Source organism: Salmo trutta, chromosome 30 (assembly GCF_901001165.1).
Source record: "Salmo trutta chromosome 30, fSalTru1.1, whole genome shotgun sequence".
In the NCBI taxonomy this organism is placed as follows: domain Eukaryota; kingdom Metazoa; phylum Chordata; class Actinopteri; order Salmoniformes; family Salmonidae; genus Salmo; species Salmo trutta.
In genome coordinates this window covers 43,090,524-43,107,657 of record NC_042986.1, presented here as the reverse complement: position 1 = coordinate 43,107,657, position 17,134 = coordinate 43,090,524, and the positions used below count along the sequence as shown (strand labels likewise).

Below are 17,134 nucleotides of genomic sequence, written 5' to 3'. Positions count from 1 at the left end.
GTCTTTCTCTACTTCCTCATGACAGCCTGTATGGCCAGGGTCTGTCTGGCTCACTCTCTGTCTGGCTGGCTGGCTGTCTGGCTCTCTGCCCACCCTTCCGCCCGCCCGTCTGTCTACTCACTCATGACAGCGTGCTGTGCGGCCTGCAGGACAGCCTGTATGGCCTTGGCCTGGGCGTTAGCCTCCTCAGCAGCAGCGTGTTGTGCTGCCTCCTCGGCAGCAGCGGTAACAGCCAGCTCCTCGGGGGTTAAACCCGTCACCATCAGGGTCTGCTGGCCCCCCGAGCCACCTTCAGACATCAGCTCCGCAGGCAGGCCCTAAGACAACAACAGGATGCAGAGAAGGGGAGGGGGAATTTGTTGAGGACAATTCAATATATTCACACATCTTGACAACAAAACAACTAGTTTGCTCAGAAATTAATTGTACCTCCTGCTCCCCCTGGTTCTGTTCTTCCATGCCCTCCACATGGACATGTATCCCAGCTGCTGCAGCCTCCTCCAGGGTCACGACCCTCACCGTGCCCTCTGGGAGAGAGTCGGTCTGCATGGCCTCCTCTTCCTCTTCAGCCCCCGATGCCACTGCCTCAGACGACCCAGACATTGATGAGATCTCCTGGAGGATATAGAAGAGAAAGAGGCAAGGGGAGAAGCAGAGCGGGAAGCAGAGAGCAAGAGAGCGAGCAAGGAGAGCGAGAGAGAAGGAGAGCCAGAGAGAAGGAGAGCGAGAGAGAAGGAGAGCCAGAAGGAAAGCGAGAGAGAGGAGAGCAAGAGGAGAGCAAGAGAGAGGAGAGCGAGAAGGAAAGCGAGAGAGAGGAGAGCGAGAGGAGAGCAAGAGAGAAGGAGAGCCAGAAGGAAAGCGAGAGAGAGGAGAGCAAGAGGAGAGCAAGAGAGAGGAGAGCGAGAAGGAAAGCGAGAGAGAGGAGAGCGAGAAGGAAAGCGAGAGAGAGGAGAGCGAGAAGGAAAGCGAGAGAGAGGAGAGCGAGAAGGAAAGCGAGAGAGAGGAGAGCAAGAGGAGAGCAAGAGAGAAGGAGAGCCAGAAGGAAAGCGAGAGAGAGGAGAGCCAGAAGAGAGCAAGAGAGAGGAGAGCAAGAGGAGAGCAAGAGAGAAGGAGAGCCAGAGAGAAGGAGAGCGAGCAAGGAGAGCCAGAGAGAGAAGGAGAGCAAGAGGAGAGCAAGAGAGGAGAGCCAGAGATAAGGAGAGCGAGCAAGGAGAGCCAGAGAGAAGGAGAGCCAGACAGAAGGAGAGCGAGCAAGGAGAGCCAGACAGAAGGAGAGCGAGCGAGGAGAGCCAGAGAGAGCGAGCGAGAGAAGGAGAGCAAGAGGAGAGCCAGAGAGAAGGAGAGCAAGAGAGCAAGAGGAGAGCAAGAAGGAGAGCAAGAGAGGAGAGCAAGAGAGAAGGAGAGCAAGAGAGCAAGAGGAGAGCAAGAAGGAGAGCAAGAAGGAGAGCCAGAGAGAAGGAGAGCAAGAGAGCAAGAGGAGAGCAAGAAGGAGAGCAAGAAGGAGAGCAAGAGAGGAGAGCAAGAGAGCAAGAGGAGAGCAAGAAGGAGAGCAAGAAGGAGAGCAAGAAGGAGAGCCAGAGAGAAGGAGAGCAAGAGAGCAAGAGGAGAGCAAGAAGGAGAGCAAGAAGGAGAGCAAGAAGGAGAGCAAGAGAGAAGGAGAGCGAGCAAGGAGAGCAAGAGAGGAGAGCAAGAGAGGAGAGCAAGAGAGCAAGGAGAGCAAGAAGGAGAGCAAGAAGGAGAGCCAGAGAGAAGGAGAGCAAGAGAGCAAGAGGAGAGCAAGAAGGAGAGCAAGAGAGGAGAGCAAGAGAGGAGAGCAAGAGAGAAGGAGAGCAAGAGAGCAAGAGGAGAGCAAGAGAGCAAGAAGGAGAGCAAGAGAGCAAGAGGAGAGCAAGGAGAGCAAGAAGGAGAGCAAGAGAGAAGGAGAGCGAGCAAGGAGAGCAAGAGAGGAGAGCAAGAGAGAAGAGCAAGAGAGGAGAGCAAGAGAGAAGGAGAGCAAGAGAGCAAGAGGAGAGCAAGAGGAGAGCAAGAAGGAGAGCAAGAAGGAGAGCAAGAGAGGAGAGCAAGAGAGAAGGAGAGCAAGAGAGAAGGAGAGCAAGAGAGAAGGAGAGCAAGAGAGCAAGAGGAGAGCAAGAAGGAGAGCAAGAAGGAGAGCAAGAGAGCAAGAGGAGAGCAAGAGAGGAGAGCAAGAGAGGAGAGCAAGAGAGGAGAGCAAGAGAGCAAGAGAGCAAGAAGGAGAGCAAGAGAGGAGGAGAGCGAGTGAGAGAAGGAGAGAGCGAGAGTGAGAGGAGTCAGCGATGAAGTAAAAAAAAAAAAGAAAAGGGATGATTCGTCAAATTCTCTAAACTTACTGGGTGGTTTGCACCAATAACGTTTAAATTATTTTTAGATTAATTAAAAGCTTGGTTTAAAGTTTGATTAAATAGATAAAACCTTGATTTAACCAGTTTAATAGTTAACCCGTGTTGCTGCTACCCACCATAATGTCCAAAATAAATGTCTTTAACAGTCTATAGTGCAGAGAACGGCTGTGGGGCTCAAACCAGAGATGCCCTAACACCCAAAGGACAAGTACAGTAACCACAAGCCCCTAAAAGAGTTGACCGTATGAAAGCCTAGGTGTAATAATGTCCTTACAGGTACGCAGGGCCCAGGTGTGGGCGTGGACTGAGTAACCGTGGTGACGGCTCTGCCAGATGTCGTCGATGCGCTGGTCTCGGTGGTTGCCGAGGACGACGAGGGAGCCTCTGTAGTTCCATTGTCTCCTTGTGTCGAGTCACCAGGCTGAGCTGGAGGGAGGAGAGACGTCCCAACATTATGAATAAAAACGGTCCCCCCAACAGTAGGACTAAAACGGTCCCCCCAACAGTAGGACTAAAACGGTCCCCCCTCCCAACAGTAGGACTAAAGCGGTCCCCCCAACAGTAGGACTAAAACGGTCCCCCCCCCCAACAGTAGGACTAAAACGGTCCCCCCCCCCAACAGTAGGACTAAAACGGTCCCCCCCCCCAACAGTAGGACTAAAACGGTCCCCCCCCAACAGTAGGACTAAAACGGTCCCCCCCCAACAGTAGGACTAAAACGGTCCCCCCCCCAACAGTAGGACTAAAACGGTCCCCCCCCAACAGTAGGACTAAAACGGTCCCCCCCCCCAACAGTGGGACTAAAACGGTCCCCCCCCAACAGTGGGACTAAAACGGTCCCCCCAACAGTAGGACTAAAACGGTCCCCCCCAACAGTAGGACTAAAACGGTCCCCCCCAACAGTAGGACTAAAACGGTCCCCCCAACAGTAGGACTAAAACGGCCCCCCCCCAACAGTAGGACTAAAACGCCCCCCCCCCCCAACAGTAGGACTAAAACGGTCCCCCCCCAACAGTAGGACTAAAACGGTCCCCCCCCAACAGTAGGACTAAAACGGTCCCCCCCCAACAGTAGGACTAAAACGGTCCCCCCAACAGTAGGACTAACACACAGGTGTTGACCAATCAGATCCGTTGACAATAATTGAGCAAAAGATTTAAAAAACATGGGCTGCCTGTGTAAAACACAGCATAAGGGACAACTTCCCGGACCCAAATTAAACCTATTCTATTCCTTACGGAGATTCATCTTCGCAGTCTAGGACCAGACTCAATCTGTGTCTGGAAAAATCTTTCCTAAAAAACTATGAGCAGCAGCAATGAGATTATACATGTAAGAGTTTATACACATTTTCAAAAGATGGAATTTCATGACTTTTCCATGAGAAACAATTGGCAGCGTCTCGAAGTACGTATACAAAAACAATAAGGAGTGTGGTATCGACACGGAGGCTGCTCTCTGATCCCATGGACCTTACAGTGAAATGCTGAATACAACAGGTGTAGTAGACCTCACAGTGAAATGCTGAATACAACAGGTGTAGTAGACCTCACAGTGAAATGCTGAATACAACAGGTGTAGTAGACCTCACAGTGAAATGCTGAATACAACAGGTGTAGTAGACCTCACAGTGAAATGCTGAATACAACAGGTGTAGTAGACCTCACAGTGAAATGCTGAATACAACAGGTGTAGTAGACCTCACAGTGAAATGCTGAATAAAAACAGGTGTAGTAGACCTCACAGTGAAATGCTGAATACAACAGGTGTAGTAGACCTTACAGTGAAATGCTGAATACAACAGGTGTAGTAGACCTCAAAGTGAAATGCTGAATACAACAGGTGTAGTAGACCTTACAGTGAAATGCTGAATACAACAGGTGTAGTAGACCTTACAGTGAAATGCTGAATACAACAGGTGTAGTAGACCTCACAGTGAAATGCTGAATACAACAGGTGTAGTAGACCTTACAGTGAAATGCTGAATACAACAATTACCACAGAAAACACTGCTACTCCTACTGCTCTCTCCTCGTCTGCCACGTGTTCTCGCACACCCCGAGAGCATCTGGTCAGCGGGGTGGCGGGACTGGAATCCTCATTCTCTCTTTCTCCCCTGACCCATCTGTCTATCTCCTCCTTTGAATTCCATGCTGTCACAATAACTAGCCCATTCAAGCTTAACATCCTTACCATTTATCGCCCTCCAGGTTCCCTTGGAGAGTTCATCAATGAGCTTGACGCCTTGATAAGTTCCTTTCCTGAGGATGGCTCACCCCTCACAGTTCTGGGTGACTTTAACCTCCCTACGTCTACCTTTGACTCATTCCTCTCTGCCTCCTTCTTTCCACTCCTCTCCTCTTTTGACCTCACCCTCTCACCATCCCCCCCCTACTCCCAAGGCAGGCAATACGCTTGACCTCATCTTTACTAGATGCTGTTCTTCTACTAATCTCACTGCAACTCCCCTCCAAGTCTCCGACCACTACCTTGTATCCTTTTCCCTCTCGCTCTCCTCCAACACTGCTCACTCTGCCCCTACTCGGATGGTATTGCGCCGTCGCAACCTTCGCTCTCTCTCTCTCCTGCTACTCTCTCCTCTTCCATCCTATCATCTCTTCCCTCTGCTCAAACCTTCTCCAACCAATCTCCTGATTCTGCCTCCTCTCCTCCCTTTCTGCATCCTTTGACTCTCTATGTCCCCTATCCTCCCGACCGGCTCGGTCCTCCCCTCCTGCTCCGTGGCTTGACGACTCTTTGCGAGCTCACAGAACAGGGCTCCGGGCAGGCGTGCGGAAATGGAGGAAAACTAGCCTACCTGCGGACCTGGCATCTTTTCACTCCCTCCTCTCTACATTTTCCTCCTCCGTTTCTGCTGCTAAAGCCACTTTCTACCACTAACTTCCAAGCATCTGCCTCTAACCCTAGGAAGCTCTTTGCCACCTTCTCCTCCCTCCTGAATCCCCCCCCCTCCCTCTCTGCGGATGACTTCGTCAACCATTTTGAAAAGAAGGTCGACGACATCCGATCCTCGTTTGTTAAGTCAAACGACACCGCTGGTCGTGCTCACATTGTCCTACCCTATGCTTTGACCTCTTTCTCCCCTCTCTCTCCAGATGAAATCTTGCGTCTTGTGACGGCCGGCTGCCCAACAACCTGCCCGCTTGACCCTATCCCCTCCTCTCTTCTCCAGACCATTTCCGGAGACCTTCTCCCTTACCTCACCTCGCTCATCAACTCATCCTTGACCGCTGGCTACGTCCCTTCCCTCTTCAAGAGAGCGAGAGTTGCACCCCTTCTGAAAAAACCTACACTCGATCCCTCCGATGTCAACAACTACAGACCAGTATCCCTTCTTTCTTTTCTCTCCAAAACTCTTGAACGTGCCGTCCTTGGCCAGCTCTCCTGCTATCTCTCTCAGAATGACCTTCTTGATCCAAATCAGTAAGGTTTCAAGACTGGTCATTCAACTGAGACCGCTCTTCTCTGTGTCACGGAGGCTCTCCGCACTGCTAAAGCTAACTCTCTCTCCTCTGCTCTCATCCTTCTAGACCTATCTGCTGCCTTTGATACTGTTGCGAGAATCCGTCTCCACACCACGTGCTCTCACCGCTGGTGTCCCCCAGGGCTCTGTTCTAGGCCCTCTCCTATTCTCGCTATACACCAAGTCAATTGGCTCTGTCATATCCTCACATGGTCTCTCCTATCATTGCTATGCAGACGACACACAATTAATCTTCTCCTTTCCCCCTTCTGATAACCAGGTGGCGAATCGCATCTCTGCATGTCTGGCAGACATATCAGTGTGGATGACGGATCACCACCTCAAGCTGAACCTCGGCAAGACGGAGCTGCTCTTCCTCCCGGGGAAGGACTGCCCGTTCCATGATCTCGCCATCACGGTGGACAACTCCATTGTGTCCTCCTCCCAGAGTGCTAAGAGCCTCGGCGTGACCCTGGACAACACCCTGTCGTTCTCCGCTAACATCAAGGCGGTGACCCGATCCTGTAGGATCATGCTATACAACATTCGCAGAGTACGACCCTGCCTTACACAGGAAGCGGCGCAAATCCTAATCCAGGCACTTGTCATCTCCCGTCTGGATTACTGCAACTCCCTGTTGGCGGGGCTCCCTGCATGCGCCATTAAACCCCTACAACTCATCCAGAACGCCGCAGCCCGTCTGGTGTTCAACCTTCCCAAGTTCTCTCACGTCACCCCGCTCCTCCGCACACTCCACTGGCTTCCAGTTGAAGCTCGCATCTGCTACAAGACCATGGTGCTTGCCTACGGAGCTGTGAGGGGAACGGCACCTCCGTAACTTCAGGCTCTGATCATGCCCTACACCCAAACAAGGGCACTGCGTTCATCCACCTCTGGGGAAGCACAGTTCCCGCTCAGCCCAGTCAAAACTGTTCGCTGCTCTGGCACCCCAATGGTGGAACAAGCTCCCTCACGACGCCAGGACAGCGGAGTCAATCACCACCTTCCGTAGACACCTCTTTAAGGAATACCTGGGATAGGATAAAGTAATCCTTCTACCCCCCCCCCCTAAAAGATATAGATGTACTATTGTAAAGTGGTTGTTCCACTGGATATAATAAGGTGAATGCACCAATTTGTAAGTCGCTCTGGATAAGAGCGTCTGCTAAATGACGTGAATGTAAATGTAAATGTTATTTCATAGTTTTGATGTCTTCATTATTATTCTACAATGTAGAAAATAGTAAAAATAAAGAAAAAAATGCTTGAATGAGTAGGTGTCCCCAACCTGGACTGGTACTGTATGTTTGTGTTACTGCTCCACTAAAACAATCTCAGTCGATTAACAGCCTAACGACCAAACAATCGACTAATTGGGGTCAGCCCTACAGCGTTGTTATTGTGAAGTGGAAACATCTAGAAGCAACAACGGCTCAGCTGCGAAGTGGTAGTCCACACAAGCTCACAGAACGGGACCACTGAGTGCAGAAGCGCGTAAATTCGTCTGTCCTCGGTTACAACACTCCATACTGAGTCCCAAATTGCCCCTGGAACCAACATCAGCACAATAACTGCTTGTTGGTAGCTTCATGAAATGGGTTTCCATGGGCGAGCAGCCGCACACAAGCCTAAGATCACCATGGGCAATGCCAAGCGTCGGCTGGAGTGGTGTAAAGCTCGCGGCCATCGGAATCTGGAGCAGTGGAAACGCGTTCTCTAGAGTGATGAATCACGCTTCACCATCTGGCAGGCCGACGGACAAATCTTGGTTTGGCGGATGTCAGGAGAACACGATCTGCTCCAATGCATAGTGCCAACTGTAAAGTTTGGTGGAGGAGGAATAATGGTCTGGGGCTGCTTTTTTTCATGGTTCGGGTTAGGCCCCTTAGTTCCTGTGAAGGGAAATCTTAACGCTACAGCATACAATGACGTTCTAGACGATTCTGTGCTTCCAACTTTGTGGCAACAGTTTGGGGAAGGCCCTTTCTTGTTTCAGCATGACAATGCCCCCGTGCACAAAGCGAGGTCCATACAGAAATGGTTTGACGAGATCGGTGTGGAAGAACTTGACTGGCCTGCACAGAGCCCTGACCTCAACCCCATCGAACACCTTTTGGATGAATTGGAACACCGACTGTGAGTCAGTTGGCTGAATAGAAGCAAGTCCCATCAGCAATGTTCCAACATCTAGTGGAAAGCCTTCCCAGAAGAGTGGAGGCTGTTATAGCTGTTAATGCCCATGATTTTGGAATGAGAAGTTGGACGAGCATCTGTCCACATACACACTACATGACCAATAGTATGTTGATTTTTATTTGATTAATAAAATATTTAAAAAACTGTGCCTAAATAAATGACATTAACAAGAACTACATTAAATTAATTTCCATGACTTTTCCGATTTGATAATTTTCCAAAACTTTTCCAAGCCTGGGAGAAGAAAAAAAAATACAAAATTCAAATACAATGACTTTTCCAGGATTTTTCATACCTGTACGAACCCTGACCGTACGAACCGGAATCTGTCAACTTGAAGAAAGCGACGGGTTAACAGACACAGTCATATGCTCAGTGGATAGATAACAGTAGGACCTACCTGTGGTAGCTGTGTTGGTCGTCCCTGTTTCATGTGTTTCACACGGCGGATTGGAACAAACTCTCTGGACCGTCCCTGTCGCTGTCCCTGTCAGGTTGGACGTAGTCTGAGACGGGGTGTTGGTCGTCCCGGTCTCGTGTGTTTCACACGGCGGATTGGAACAAACTCTCTGGACCGTCCCTGTCGCTGTCCCTGTCAGGTTGGACGTAGTCTGAGACGGGGTGTTGGTCGTCCCTGTCCCCGTCCCTGCCAGGTTGGACGTAGTCTGAGACGGGGTGTTGGTCGTCCCGGTCTCGTGTGTTTCACACGGCGGGTTGGAACAAACTCTCTGGACCGTCCCTGTCCCTGTTCCCGTCCCCGCCAGGTTGGACGTAGTCTGAGACGGGGTGTTGGTGGTGTCCGTTTCGTGTGTTTCACACGGCGGATTGGAACACACCTTTTGCACTGTCCCTGTAGTCTGCCCGCTGCCCATACTGGAGTTCGCCTGCGTTGACATAGTGGTAGTGCCAGTCTCGTGTGTTTCACAAGGTGGACTGGAGCAGACAGGAGAGGTGAGGGGGCATCCTCCTCCTCCTCCTCCACCGCTGGATGACTTGCTCTGGTTATCTGAGGACGAGGAGCTAAGCGTCATGCCCATCTTGTCAGAACCCATGTTAGAGCGTGCGGTGGTCGAGGTGTAGGTGGTCCCCGTTCTCAGAGTCTCCGGTCGTAGCACCCCGGGCACAGAGCTGGTACCAGACACAGACGAAGGGGAGACGGCTCCGGCTCCGGAGGGGCACGGAGAGGACGGGGGATCAGACCCGCTGGTGTTGTTGTCGCTTACGCAAGAGCCTTGTTGTTGCTGGTTGGATCCCATGTTACAGCTGGCGGTAGTCTGGGTGTTGGTGGTACCTGTATCGTGAGTCTCTGACGGCGGGTTGGTGCACACTTGCTGTACCTGGCCCATGTTGGAGGACGCCGTCGTTTGAGTATTGGTGGTGCCAGTCTCGTGAGTTTCACACGGCGGGTTTGTACACATCCTCTCTACCTCACCATTACCAGTCATGTTAGCGGAGGCCGTTGTAGCGGTATTGGTAGTGCCGGTCTCGTGGGTCTCGCAGGGTGGGTTTGAGCAGACCAGGGTCACGGTTCCTGGGTCGCCTGCCTCGGGCTGAGTGGAGGAGGGGTCGGCGGAGGTGGGGGAGGACAAGATGGAGACAGGAAGGTCATGGACAGGCTGAGCCTCTACACCGCTAGGGGTAGTGATTAAGGTCACTTGGGTGGCCTGGCCTCCTGCCTGGAGGACAGAGACACAAGAGGTCAATAAAACAACTTAATACAATTCAATCTAGCCAATAAAATTAAGAAAAAAAATGATATAAAATGGAATTCAATCATTCCGAGTGTTATGTTTTCATGGTGGCAAGTCGGAACAGAAAGAAAATTGCTACAGAAGCACTGCAATGTCTCTCGGGACGTATCGACGTCAGCTCGGCGTCTCTCGGGACGTATCGACGTCAGCTCGGGGTCTCCCGGGACGTATCGACGTCAGCTCGGGGTCTCCCGGGACGTATCGACGTCAGCTCGGGGTCTCCCGGGACGTATCGACGTCAGCTCGGGGTCTCCCGGGACGTATCGACGTCAGCTCGGGGTCTCCCGGGACGTATCGACGTCAGCTCGGGGTCTCTCGGGACGTATCGACGTCAGCTCGGGGTCTCTCGGGACGTATCGACGTCAGCTCGGGGTCTCTCGGGACGTATCGACGTCAGACGTATCGACGTCAGCTCGACGTCTCTCAAGACGTCAGCTCGGCGTCAGACGTATCGATGTCAGCTCGAAGTCAGACGTATCAACGTCAGCTCGGCGTCAGACGTATCGACGTCAGCTCGGCGTCAGACGTATCGACGTCAGCTCGGCGTCTCTCGGGACGTATCGACGTCAGACGTATCAACGTCAGCTCGGGGTCTCTCTGGACGTATCGACGTCAGCTCGGCGTCTCTCGGGACGTATCGACGTCAGACGTATCAACGTCAGCTCGGCGTCAGACGTATCGACGTCAGCTCGGCGTCTCTCGGGACGTATCGACGTCAGACGTATCAACGTCAGCTCGGGGTCTCTCTGGACGTATCGACGTCAGCTCGGCGTCTCTCGGGACGTATCGACGTCAGACGTATCAACGTCAGCTCGGGGTCTCTCGGGACGTATCGACGTCAGCTCGGGGTCTCTCGGGACGTATCGACGTCAGCTCGGGGTCTCTCGGGACGTATCGACGTCAGCTCGGGGTCTCTCGGGACGTATCGACGTCAGCTCGGGGTCTCTCGGGACGTATCGACGTCAGCTCGGCGTCTCTCGGGACGTATCGACGTCAGACGTATCGACGTCAGCTCGGCGTCTCTCGGGACGTATCGACGTCAGACGTATCGACGTCAGCTCGACGTCTCTCAAGACGTCAGCTCGGCGTCAGACGTATCGACGTCAGCTCGGCGTCTCTCAGGACGTATCGACGTCAGACGTATCGACGTCAGCTCGGGGTCTCTCAGGACGTATCGACGTCAGCTCTGCGTCTCCCAGGACGTATCGACGTCAGCTCGGCGTCTCTCAGGATGTATCAACTTCAGCTCGGGGTCTCCCGGGACGTATCGACGTCAGCTCGGGGTCTCCCGGGACGTATCGACGTCAGCTCGGGGTCTCTCGGGACGTATCGACGTCAGCTCGGGGTCTCTCGGGACGTATCGACGTCAGCTCGGGGTCTCTCGGGACGTATCGACGTCAGACGTATCGACGTCAGCTCGACGTCTCTCAAGACGTCAGCTCGGCGTCAGACGTATCGATGTCAGCTCGGCGTCAGACGTATCGATGTCAGCTCGGCGTCAGACGTATCGACGTCAGCTCGGCGTCTCTCGGGACGTATCGACGTCAGCTCGGCGTCTCTCGGGACGTATCGACGTCAGACGTATCGACGTCAGCTCGGGGTCTCTCGGGACGTATCGACGTCAGCTCGGCGTCTCTCGGGACGTATCGACGTCAGCTCGGCGTCTCTCGGGACGTATCGACGTCAGCTCGGCGTCTCTCGGGACGTATCGACGTCAGCTCGGCGTCTCTCGGGACGTATCGACGTCAGCTCGGCGTCTCTCGGGACGTATCGACGTCAGCTCGGCGTCTCTCGGGACGTATCGACGTCAGCTCGGCGTCTCTCGGGACGTATCGACGTCAGCTCGGCGTCTCTCGGGACGTATCGACGTCAGCTCGGCGTCTCTCGGGACGTATCGACGTCAGCTCGGCGTCTCTCGGGACGTATCGACGTCAGCTCGGCGTCTCTCGGGACGTATCGACGTCAGCTCGGCGTCTCTCTGGACGTATCGACGTCAGCTCGGCGTCTCTCGGGACGTATCGACGTCAGCTCGGCGTCTCTCGGGACGTATCGACGTCAGCTCGGCGTCTCTCTGGACGTATCGACGTCAGCTCGGCGTCTCTCTGGACGTATCGACGTCAGCTCGGCGTCTCTCTGGACGTATCGACGTCAGCTCGGCGTCTCTCTGGACGTATCGACGTCAGCTCGGCGTCTCTCTGGACGTATCGACGTCAGCTCGGCGTCTCTCAGGTGTATGCCACCAGGAAAAGCTTAGCAGCAAATTTAAATGGGAGTCAATCCATTCCAAGTATTAATGACGACAGTATGCACCCGTACCAAACTGGACTGACATAGCAACTGTGGTAGATAAGACACTAAGGCTGCAATTCTGATCTTTTTATTCACTAATTGGACTCTTGACCAATTAGATCAGCTCTTTTGCCAATAATTGGGTAAAAGATCAGAATTGGGCTACCTGTGTAAACGCATCCTACGTCATCCTACATAAAGTGTACCTGTGCTGTGGAGACGGTGACCTGTCCAGGCAGGGTCGTCATGGTGCCCAAGGTGGTGATAGGAGCAGCAGTGGCAACACTTCCTCCTGCCAGGCTGGTTGACACTGTGCCAGTCACCAACGTAGTCACACCTGTTCAGAGGGAGAACATTGATTTGTGAATTGATTGACGGCCATTGGTACTGACGCTACAAAACGGCACAAGCTAAAGCGTGACAGTGACCGTTGATGATTCAATGTGTCACTAACTAAATCATATTTAGTAGCATAACTAGACATGACTAGCAAAGATGTGATTAATCACCGGAGCTCCTTACCTGTGGTTCCCTTGACGACCAGGGTGGTGACGTTAGGTTTGACGCCGGAAACCGTTACCGGGGAGACGAGACGTACACCTCCCATGGGGACGGTCCGTAAAATTGTTCCGGGCTGTCCGGGGGCACCCTTCAGCACCACCTGGTGGAGACATAATAATAATAACAACAGCCTGTTAGATACATAGAGGTCTTATATACAGTAAAATAGTTCTGGGCTGTCCGGGGGCAACCTTCAGCACCACCTGGTGGAGACATAATAATAATAACAGAGGTCTTATATACAGTAAAATAGTTCTGGGCTGTAGAAACAGAGAATGTATACACGCGCAAAATAGGAAATATACAGAAAGTTATTCCCTTGAGCTCTTAAGTGTTATATGAAAATAAATGTCATATTTTTAATTGTATAACTGCCTTAATGTTGCTGCACCCCAGGAAGAGTAGCTGCTGCCTTGGTAGGAACTAATGGGGATCCATAATAAACCCCCAGGAAGAGTAGCTGCTGCCTTGGCAGGAACTAATGGGGATCCATAATAAACCCCCAGGAAGAGTAGCTGCTGCCTTGGCAGGAACTAATGGGGATCCATAATAAACCCCAGGAAGAGTAGCTGCTGCCTTGGCAGGAACTAATGGGGATCCATAATAAACCCCCAGGAAGAGTAGCTGCTGCCTTGGCAGGAACTAATGGGGATCCATAATAAACCCCAGGAAGAGTAGCTGCTGCCTTGGCAGGAACTAATAAAAATCCTTAATAAATAAAAATAACCACAATTGCTCTCAATCCAGGGTTCTGCATTATGGCTGACTCTATGCCTCTCAGTGTGTGTGTGTGTGTGTGTGTGTGTGTGTGTGTGTGTGTGTGTGTGTGTGTGTGTGTGTGTGTGTGTGTGTGTGTCTGGGGTTGTTGGGAAAGGCAAAAGGCAAATATCCATTCTAACCAATGGACAATAATTCAGGTGCTGGATGGAAAAACAAATGTGGAACAAATAAAGTGTCCACAATATAACAAGTATATATTGTTATATTTTCTTTAGTTTATCATCAACATTTGAATGCATTTTACATTTAAGTCATTTAGCAGACGCTCTTAACCAGAGCGACTTACAAATTGGTGCATTCACCTTATGATATCTATCCACTTTAAAATCAAATCATTTCAAAAAGCTCACATTTAAAAGCCCATTACATAGTGTTACTAAATATACTGTAGTGCAGTTTGTAACTTCCTTTGAAGCGTTAGTGACTGGGTCTAAATAGGCATTTGGGCGTCTAAATTCAGTGTATTAGTCTAACCCTCTTAGAGTCGAAGGGGTTCTACTAAGCGAACATATGGAATTGTTATAAAATGGTCATATCAAGGATAATTTAACCCCTTATTTTAGGCACTAAACTAAATCTTCCATTCATTTATTCCCCCCCATCTGGTACCGGGGACCTTCAGATGAGTCTCGTGGGCATCCTAGAACAACCAACATGTACGTGTTTGTGAGAGTCTCACCTTTTCACAGAGGGGTCACATTAATGTGCAGCCCAGACGGTTGGGACACTACAGACAGAAATTATATCGTCCTGTGTCGTTTGTGGGGGGGGGGGGGGGGGTCGTAGCGCAAAACCAGCGTGTTCGTGAGAGTCTAATTTTTCCACAGAGGGATCCTAATAGTTTTTGTAGGGCCAAACCGTTCAGACGTTTTGGTTCTGCAGATGCAGAATGATGATAAAAAAAAATCACAAAAAAATAAATAAATAAATAAATCGGCGAATTGAGACGCAGCCCATGAAACAAAAAAACAAGCTGAAAAACAAGACGGATTTTTAATGGGGATCATTTTATTAAATGTTAATTAGGATTTCCGCTGCGCCGCGGAAATTGTAGGGAAAGGGTTAACTGACATTTCAGACTCTTCCCACACGCCAAATCATTTTTCTCAGCTTTAGAAGAGTCTGTGTGGTTATCCTTTGATATATTTTACAGACTTACTCAGCGGGAATTGTTGATATGTTGTACATTTTATCATCGAGTATTTTACAGATAGAAAGATGGGAGGAAAAAAAAAAAAAAAAAAGGAGTTTATCCACAATTTGCTCTGGACAAGTCCGGTCCCGGAGTGTATAAACAAAATGAAACCAAAATATTTAGGCTGACTTCATCCAGTGTCCGGAAAAATGCATTGATATGCAAATATGTGTATATTTAATGAGATTACAGTGCCTTCAGAAAGTAGGCTATATAACCCTTTGACTTTCCCAACATCTTGTTGTGCTGCAGCTCGAATTTAAAATCGATTACATTGAGATTTGTCGTCACTGGTCCACACACACGCGCGCACACACACACACACACACACACACACACACACACACACACACACACACACACACACACACACACACACACACACACACACACACACACACACACACACACACACACACACACACACACACACACACACACAATGTAAAAGTGGAATAATGTTTTTAGAAATTTGTAACTAATTAATTACAAATGAAAAGCTGAAATGTCTTGAATCAATAAGTATTCAACAACTTTGTTACGGCAAGCCCAAACAATTTGCTTAACAAGTCACAAGTGGCATGGACTCACTCTGTGTAAAAAGTGTTTAACATTATTTTTTAAATGACTACCTCATCTCTGTACCCAACACACATACAGATAATTTTAAAGGTCCCTCAGTCGAGCAGTGAATTTCAAACACAGATTGAACCACAAAGACCAGGTAGGTTTTCCAATGCCTGGCAAAGGGCGGTGGGTAATTTAAAAACATTTTTTTAAAGCAGACATTGAATATCCCTTGAAGCATGATGAAGTTATTAATTACACTTCGGATGGTTTTTGTAATACACCCAGTGACTATTAAGATATAGGAGTCCTTCCTAACTCGGTTGCCAGAGGAGGAAGAAAATCGCTCAGACTTTAAAAGAGGAAATGGCCAACAACCAATTTTACAGAGATTGAATAATTTTTTTAATAATAATAATAAGCAAATGTTGCACAATCTAAGAGCGGAAAGCTCACAGCTGTAATCGCTGCCAAAGGTGATTCTAACATGTATTGACTCAAGGGTGTGAATACTTATGTAAATGAGATATTTCTGTATTTCATTTTTCTATTAAATTTGCCAAAATGTATAAAAACCCTGTTTTCACTTGGTCATTATGGGCTGCTGTGTGCAGCTCTATTTAATCCGTGTTGAATTCTTAACAACACAATGTGGAATAAGTCAAGAGGCATAAACACTTTCTGAAGGCCTAGAGGTATAACCTCATTTGCAGATTTATTTGTTTACACGAAGAAAAAAAAAAAAGTTATATATTTCTGTCTACACTCAACTGGTAAAAGTTGATTGTGATATGATTAAGGGGAACATGTAGCTATGAGGGTGTGGTGCCTGGCCTTAACGTCTCTCAGGGAAACATGTAGCTATGAGGGTGTGGTGCCTGGTCTTAACGTCTCTCAGGGGAAACATGTAGCTATGAGGGTGTGGTGCCTGGTCTTAACGTCTCTCAGGGGAAACATGTAGCTATGAGGGTGTGGTGCCTGGCCTTAACGTCTCTCAGGGGAACATGTAGCTATGAGGGTCTGGTGCCTGGTCTTAACGTCTCTCAGGGGAAACATGTAGCTATGAGGGTGTGGTGCCTGGTCTTAACGTCTCTCAGGGAAGTATTCTTTAGGGATGGGCATTTGAAATCATTTCACTATTGGAATAATAATTACGATTTTTTTTCCCCCCAGATAGGATTTTTGACTAACTTGGGCACTTTGCTTTACAGCCTGAGTAACTTGGGAGAGACGGTGCAGCTCTGCTTACTGCTGCAGCAGGGAGTAACAGGGCGCTCGGGGTGTTTGACATGGGGCTTGCTGCTGCAGCAGGGAGTAGCAGGGCGCTCTGGGTGTTTGACATGGGGCTTGCTGCTGTAGCAGGGGGCTCGGGGTGTTTGACCTGGGGCTTGCTGCTGCAGCAGGGAGTAGCAAGGGGGCTCTGGGTGTTTGACATGGGGCTTGCTGCTGTAGCAGGGGGCTCGGGGTGTTTGACCTGGGGCTTGCTGCTGCAGCAGGGAGTAGCAGGGCGCTCTGGGTGTTTGACATGGGGCTTGCTGCTGTAGCAGGGGGCTCTGGGTGTTTGACATGGGGCTTGCTGCTGTAGCAGGGGGCTCGGGGAGTTTGACATGGGGCTTGCTGCTGCGGCAGGGAGTAGCAAGAGAAAGTAGCTATACTGACTGGGGCTCGATACATTGTAGACGGACAAAAAAGTTATTTATCAACCCATCTGGTAGTAGTGCCTGTCTTTACGGCATCAAGTCCATGTAAAGAAGCTAAGATAGCAATGCCACATAGATAAATGCAATTTAGACAAAGCCTTTACATTGTTAAAATAGGCCTATGGTTTATTATTTTTTTAATGAAAACCGTCCGTTTAAATATTTGAATAACTGAACCCATCACTAAACAGCTTCACATTGTATTGAATGTTTTTGACCTTGTTTCTTATATGTTTTTAGTACCATCTTTC

At 50.0% G+C, this 17,134-nt stretch overlaps 1 protein-coding gene across 5 annotated transcripts in view; it reads right to left on the bottom strand.

The window, feature by feature from the left end:
- The window catches only part of LOC115168733 (host cell factor 1), a 54,249-nt gene that overhangs the window by 18,957 nt on the left and 18,158 nt on the right, over positions 1-17,134 (bottom strand). For 4 of the 5 annotated variants that reach the window (XM_029724270.1, XM_029724271.1, XM_029724272.1 and 1 more), the window contains 6 exons: positions 12,603-12,741; positions 12,287-12,417; positions 8,441-9,716; positions 2,635-2,786; positions 430-615; positions 122-317 (listed from right to left, as the gene is read on the bottom strand). In XM_029724270.1, coding sequence (XP_029580130.1) covers positions 122-317; positions 430-615; positions 2,635-2,786; positions 8,441-9,716; positions 12,287-12,417; positions 12,603-12,741 — 2,080 coding nt within the window. The remainder of the gene's footprint in view (positions 1-121; positions 318-429; positions 616-2,634; positions 2,787-8,440; positions 9,717-12,286; positions 12,418-12,602; positions 12,742-17,134) is intronic. The other variant, XM_029724273.1, reaches the window with a different exon arrangement.